This window comes from Pinus tabuliformis, chromosome 9 (genome assembly GCF_031772625.1).
Source record: "Pinus tabuliformis cultivar Carrire ecotype Pingquan chromosome 9, CPIR1, whole genome shotgun sequence".
NCBI lineage: Eukaryota > Viridiplantae > Streptophyta > Pinopsida > Pinales > Pinaceae > Pinus > Pinus tabuliformis.
The window spans coordinates 1,632,209,495-1,632,217,301 of NC_142307.1; the positions used below are offsets into that span (position 1 = coordinate 1,632,209,495).

Consider the following 7,807-nt stretch of genomic DNA (forward strand, 5'->3'; position numbering starts at 1 on the left):
CCACTCCGTATCTTCGTTGAGGCATCCCTCAAAGATCATGGCACTCACTAGCACCAGCTACAGCACAAATCCCAAAATTTTTTGAGAATTTTGGGAAATTTTTGTATTTTTTGGAAATTTACAGGTTTTGGCTTCTCAACGGGTCTCACCCCCGGTGAGACCCTTTGTCATCGTAGCTCTGTTTTGCAAAAACTCAACATTTCTAGATTTTTCATCCAAAGTTACACATGCCTATGGATGGATTTGATTTTTTATGGGGATTTGGGCCTTCAGAAGGTCAAAATACATGCAAAATTTGACTTTCTGCCCCTTTTTTGAGTTGCAGAAGCAGCCTTGGGAGAATTGTCTTTTGACTAGGAAAATGACCTCCAAATCCAAAAATTCCAGCTGGGTTGGAAAGTAGACTCAGAGACCTTTCCAACGAGCTATCCTACACCCAATTCTGACACCGAGAAGGCCTCCAAACAGAGCTCCAAAGTGCGCGATCCGTTGACGAAATGTGCGCGACCCGTTGAGGAAACTTTGCCAGATTTGACCAGTTCAGCCCAGAAAACGCAGTTTGGCTCCAGTTTGACTTTTTGAGGTGGATGGTGGTCCTTTTGGATATAATTATGACACTTTTTGGATACTTTTACTCTTGTTTAACTCTTCTAGAAGTTTCTTTCATGTAAAGGGTAAAAATTGAATGTATGAACTGGTTTCCAAGTTTATAGAGGCAAGTTGTTTTGACTGCCTATTTTCTAGTGCTTAGTTTAGAAGTGGTTCAAACAGCTCCTAGGATAGTGAGCTCGACCCATGGAGGCAGGGAAAGAGGTTAGATCATCTATATTATGTACTTTCTTGCTCATTTTCATGGTTGGACTCTTGAGGGAGAAGCTATCACCGTATTATTTCACTTGTATCTCTGCAATTTTTGGCTAAGGAAGACCAGGGTTTTGCAGTCATCTTTGGGATTCTTGTGGACTCATGTGTTGATGGTGTGTTTCTTCATGTTCTTGTAAGCTTTGTTATGTGATTCATTTCATTTCTTTACTGCTGCACATTAAACAAATGAAGTGTTAAAGTATGAATTCATGCTAGCCATGCTCTGCTTTTAAATTTGTTTAATTTCAATGTTTTCTTCTGTCTAAAGAGAATTAAAAGTGATTGTTTGCTCTCTTTAGCTCCTCATCTTTCATTCCTGATCATCCATCTCACTTTAAGGCATCAATAATGTTTCCTACCTTGCCCCAAGGAACCCCCTGCAGAAACTGTGTCCAATCCCCGCACCCAAAATTGCACTTCCTCAATTTGCCACCAAAAACCCAAAAAACCCAAAATCAACCTTTTTAATCAGTTTACTAGCCTAATATCAGTGTTACCTTGTTGGTCATCTCATCCCATTGAAGATCTGTCGAGATTGGCCGGAGAGAGCCTTCTCCTGCCCCGTAGGGCTAGCTACGAGGCTGAATGGTTTGATGTAGCCTTGAGGTTTACCTTTCTCAGCATGAGGTGAAATTTCAAGCGCTAACAGTAACCACCTCCTCTTTTGAACCCCATCAAACCACTACTGATTCCACTTATAATCCTGATGTCATGCTACCTCCATTAGAAATCCAACCCTCTTCTTTCGTTCCAGTCCTCCCAAATTCATGTACTGAGCGTGACCACATTTGTAACTATTTTCACTCGACCCATTCAAGTTCAACAAGCTCTATCGATTGGCCTCCAATATCTTCAACTGCTATAAATGAATACAACACCATCGGCCTCCTTGCCATGGCATTCCCCACACTCTTCCCTACAGGCATCGCAATGATCATGCAACCAAGACTTACAAAAGTTGAAATGCATGAATATGCTTTGCACTTGCTGCACTACCATGATAACCGCTTTGGCCAACACCCAAGATTCCACTACTATCTTTATAACATTCAAATGCGCCATCGTAGCCAAGCAACAGCCAGTGTTTTCGTGAAGAAGTACATTGAGAACAACTTGCCAACAACAGTATCAGTCCTAGACCAGTGTCTTCATGACTCTCCGGATTCAAGATTGCCAGAGCAAATAATGAGGTTTGGGTCAGCTCTACGAGGAACACGGTCTTTCTGGAACAAACGCCGATCTAAGTTGACTGACATGATCACGCAAATAGGAAGCCCAACATTCTTTTTCACTCTCAGTGTAGTTGATACTAAATGGCATGACTTGCACACGATCATGCCCACCAGTGTTCCTTCCACTTCAGTCAACCCCTTCCAATGGAAAATCCAAAACATAATTAAAAACCCACATCTAACAGCCCAATATATGCATTGTAGATTTACAATTTTCCTTGAAGAAATCCTTCAAAAAGGCCTCCATGCAACCGACTACTGGTGCAGGTATTATTTAATATACATATCCCTCTACATTAATTTTATACATTGCATATACATGTATTAATGTACCCTTCATGTTATATTCAGATACGAATGGCAACATAGAGGATCCGCACACATTCATGGCTTCCTTTGGCTACAAAATGCACCAGACATGGACACACTTGATTGGGACAATGCATTAGAAGTTGCTAATGCACAGAAATATTTCGACCACTACGTAACTTCTTGGAATCCACGTCAGGCAGAACACCGAACTATTCCGCTTCACCAGTCAACAATTCATAACCCGTGTCTCCTTGACACAGCAGCAATATTCGCGTCCAATCATTTTGAAGACTACACAAAGCGCGTCAACTGCGTTCAACGTCATACAAAGTGTCATGAATCTTCTTGTCTTCGTAAGAAAGACAATGTGCTTAGCTGCCGATATGGAGTACCATGGGAATTGAAGTCCACTTCTTCACTTTTCATTGATGGTAAGGGCCGTAAAACCTATGTCCCTGCTCGCAATGATGGCAGATTGAATATTCACAACGCCGGTCTACTCTCTATTTGGAGAGCAAATGTTGATTGCCAACTAGTCCTTTCTTTCCATGCTGTATTGAAATATATTTCAAAGTATGCAACAAAAGCGGAGACAAGATCTGAGAGCTACCGTCAAATGCTATCGCGACTATCACAAAGTGCCCTTCCAGAAGCACCTACTGGTGGTGTCATCCGAAAACTCCTTACAGAAACCATTGCAGATAGAGACATTGGTGCACAAGAAATATGCCATATGTTACAAAAGCTACCTCTCTCTCTTTGCAGCCATACATTCCGTTCTTTGAATGTCAACAGGGCTATTTTCAAACGTGTTTCGCAAGATACTGAAAATCCTGGTTCGACACCAAACTTTATCGTTGCATATATGAACAGGCCTGCCTCACTAGAACCACTGCCCCTCCTTGAAGCTGCTCGCTCGTGGTCATATTCTGCCCAGCGGAGAAGAACCCCCTGGAAACACATATTCCCCCCAATGATTGTACATGTCTTGCCCCATTACAATGTCATTCCTTCCTCTACTAATCCTTCTTATGCCACCTTCTGTTGGAGTGAATTACTCTTGTATTTCCCCTTCCGAACACTCCCTGATGATATCGGTTCAACTGATGCAGAAATTATTGCACACTGGGAACAAAAAAAGGGTGCATATACACCATGGCATGTCCATCGCGAACCCGAAAACCCACAAAGCCCACCTACTGAAGATCAACCTACCCCACACACCCCCCCTGATTCCATGCAGATGAATGAATGGCAAATCCTCTCTCAACTACACCCAGGTTACAATATTGCAATTGATGATCTCCACATGATTGGCTACCGCGACTTTGATGTCAACCACAATTGGTCACAAAATACTGTCCCTCCCCCCTTGCAAGAAACTGCTATCAATTTCATTGAATTCAACCGCTCACCCATTCAAAACCAACATCATTCATTTTCCAACCTTCCCCATGATCATACATTATCCCCTAGCCAAAGCATAGCTTTCACCGTTGTTTTTTCACACTTCAAAACCCCTTCACCAAAATCCCCACGGAAGATCATCGTACAAGGAACAGCTGGCACAGGAAAATCCCATTTGATTAAATGTCTGCACCAAGCATTTGTGGAAAACTCGCCAGCCAACAAAAACCCTTTATTGTTACTTGCACCAACCGGCGTTGCAGCTTTCAACATAAATGCCCTCACAATTCACTCTACCCTTCATATCCCTATCCAGAGAATGCATCCTCTCGAAGGCCAGCCGCTCCTACACCTGCAAGAGAAACTCCATCATGTAGAATACATCCTCATTGATGAAATGAGCTTTATTGGTCCAAAAATGCTTTCTCTCATTGACGATCGTCTAAGAGAGGCATTCCCTCTTCATCGGAATACACCATTTGGTAATCGCTCAATTATCCTTGTCGGAGATTTAGGCCAACTACCACCTGTAAAAGACATTCCTTTATATGCTGGGACATCGCGTGGCACTGCACTTTGGCGCAGCTTCGACATATTCATAACACTTTCAACCGTTTTCCATCAACAAGGAGCTAGCTCGTCCCAGGTTTCTTTCCGGCAAATACTTGCAAATCTTAGGAATGGAATATTTACACTTGAAGATTGGCAACATCTAATGTCAAGAACAAGTTCATCTCTTACACATGAAGATAAATGCACATTCGACGAGTCCATGCACGTATTCGCAACAAACAACGCAGTTGTCTTGCATAATAAGAAAATGCTCAAACAATTGAACATCCCAGTAGCACTTTGCTCTGCGGAACAACAAAGGCAGAAAACTCCTACTACAACAGAAGATGAGCACCTACCTACAAAGGTGCTCTTATGCAGTGAACAAAAAGTTATGCTCACCAGCAACTTATGGGTACATGAAGGCCTTGTCAATGGCGCGCATGGGAAGGTCATCTCAATATTTTATTCAATTGACTCAAAGCCCCCAGCATTACCATCCTTTGTGGTTGTTGACTTTCGACAATACAGAGGAACACCGTGGGACATTTCACACCAAACATATGTACCCATTCCTCCCATCACAAGGGGTGCACACCGTCAGATACCACTTCAAATGGCATGGGATTTAACGATACACAAGTCACAAGGAATGACATTAGACAAAGCAACAGTGGACATCGGCATCAGAGAACACCAAGGGCTAACATTCACTGCAATTTCAAGAGTGCGGTCACTAGCAGACATACACATCAATCCAACATTCCCATTCTCCCGCATTGCACAAATGCACAAGAATCCATATCTTAAGCGTAGACAACAAGAGGAATCATTCCTTGCATCAAAATCTATCCAGGATAATACACTTTAGCCAATCATACAACCTGTCTTCCAGAATTACCCACATGGTAAACACCACTCACTACATAACGAAGTTTCACATAGATTTTCTTGCTATTACATTTAATTTCATATGATTTTATACTCATCTCGAATCGTTTAATTTATTTTGAATATTCAAACAAAATCGTCAAACATATTCATTGTCACTTACAATGTTTCCTTTTTGGATGGCAACAGGCATGAATACATGCTACCTACGACGGTTGTACGAGTGTTGCGAAGGAATTCAGCAACAAGAACTTACATTACAAGATATGCAGACAAGGATCCTGCCACAACAATCAATGCCACTTTACCGTTTGTGCCCAGCCATTAAATTGTTACAGAAAATAAGGAAAATACTCAAGATAACAATTCACATCCATGAAAGGGATGCACACAGACAAATGCGCCATCAATTGCAGGAACAACTCGCACAATATGGCACCACAATAAACACTAACTGGTCTTGTCGATGCCATGGCCCATCCTGCATATATGATTAGCGGCTCATTCTCAATTACATCTCTACATAATAGAGTGCTTTCATTGTACATATGTTTAGAAGCCAACGAATACTTTCATTGTATATATGTTTAGTTATATCTGGCATGTTTAGTTATATCTTAATAGAACTGTTCTCTGTTGTATGAACAAAAAGTATTCAATTACATGGTCCACTGCTCTTTGTTTTGGGTTTTATGAATCAACCAACAACTTTTTTTATAGAGAAAAACGTTTCTCACTTTAGATAGGTCAATGTTTACAACAACCTATTGAAAAAGTAATAAGAGCATTTATCCAAATGCAGTAAGAATGAATGGAATATAAAATCATTCATTACAGCCACCATAATAAAGAAATAATCTAAACCTTGGTGTCCAAAATCACAATCCAAAAATAATCTGATAGCCAGCACAGCCATACTTCATAACATAGTATGGCCAAGGTCTACTAAATCTAAGGCATCCACAACACGATGCATTTTCTGTTCTCTGAATGGTTAAGCAGGTAATTGAGATGAGTTGTTTTTCCATTGAAAGCAGTATACCCCACAACAGGGGTTCGCGTACTTGATAGAACAGTTCTCTGTGGTATGAACAAAGAATAATCGAGTACATGGTCCACTGCTCTGTGTTTTTCGTTGGTTAAATGCTCTGTGTTTTGCAATAAGAGAGAGCAGGTTGGGCTCTAGAGCCCAAATGGCAAGATTCCTTCTACATTAAACAACAAAAACATGTCAGCATTTTAGCCTTTCATCACATTCACATACTTGACTTTTATATCATTTGGATGTTCAGCTTTGGAAGATGCTCCAGACACTCACAATGGGTTGCACACTGCTATTAATCTGTATTCTAAAACTCTCAATTGCTTAGAAATTTGCATATATGGACAAAAATCCAATTCCAATATCAATTTACCATGTCCAATAATGTCAAGATTACAAATGATAAGAAGCCATATTTTGGTTTTTTTATCCAAGTTGAAAGATATTGTATGAAATCATGACACACATGGTTCTTTTTGTCTTCGGCTCGTCCACATAGTTAACCAGGTATCCCAATGAGTTGCAAATTTGTATTTTCCAGATTCATTTGTCCTTTGCAAATTTCTCTTATCCATCACTATTTACAATTTTCTAAAAGAACCTCTTGGGAGTTGAAAGTAAGGGCTTCTGTATTTCCAAATATTGATGTTTTCAATTTCAAATTGTTAATGGTTTCCTTCTATATAAAATTATAATGACAGTGATCTCTGAAAGTCATGTTAAGGTTACCTTTATGATATTTATTAAGTTCAGCTTGATAGATCCTTGTTGTAGTTGTGGGAATTACCTGGGATTTCTCTTTGGGATTTCCATCCAAATGAATGATTCAAATGAAGGTGCCTCTACCTTTGTGATTGTGATTTCTGTTTCCTTTTAGTAGACACCAAAGATGGATGCCCACTATCGTTTGGCTGGAATCGAATGAAGTGGAAGTTAGAGGCATAGAAAATTTGTACAGAAACTAAATGATTTCTCACAGCTGTCATCTTCTGCATTCTCTGATTGTCACTACTTATACTCAACATTCAATGGTTATGGTCAGCTGTTTGATGTGGAGTAGTTTTTTCATGACGGTAGAGCTCCAAGAGTTCCAGTGTCGAAAATGGTTGGCGATATTTCTCTTTTGAAAGGATATACGCAGATTACATAATTAATCTTAGTTAATTCGAATCTTTATTATCTGGATTGGTAAGCCCAAATACAAGACCTAATTGCTTTTACGGTAATTTGAATCTACAATTTCTGGAGTAGTATTTGGCGGTTGTGAGGTTATCTCTGTTTGCAATTTCATGATTAAGCGTTACTGTTGTCTAGAGATACTTGTATGGTATGATGTTAATAATTATTACATATATAAACTAAATCCGTTTTGGCAAAAGCATCAGTGGTGGAAAAATTAGGGAGGATAAATCATGATCAGTGGTGTAGGGGATGTAACTGACTGACAGTATCTTGTTTTTTGGTATGCGAGGCCAATCCTAGAAGTAACTCTTATAAGCTTTCTAGC

The 7,807-nt window shown here is 40.1% G+C and overlaps 1 protein-coding gene across 1 annotated transcript; it reads left to right on the top strand.

Annotated features, from left to right (window-relative positions):
• The first annotated feature begins 2,514 nt into the window (after positions 1 to 2,514).
• On the top strand, positions 2,515 to 5,238 carry LOC149155085 (uncharacterized). Its single transcript, XM_089444311.1, has one exon. The coding sequence runs from the start codon at positions 2,515 to 2,517 to the stop codon at positions 5,236 to 5,238; it is 2,724 nt and encodes a 907-aa protein (XP_089300437.1).
• The last annotated feature ends 2,569 nt before the right edge of the window (positions 5,239 to 7,807 follow it).

Bases quoted from the DNA above. Each gene is read 5' to 3' on its own strand.
- LOC149155085 (XM_089444311.1), top strand. From the start codon at position 2,515: ATGGACACACTTGATTGGGACAATGCATTAGAAGTTGCTAATGCACAG.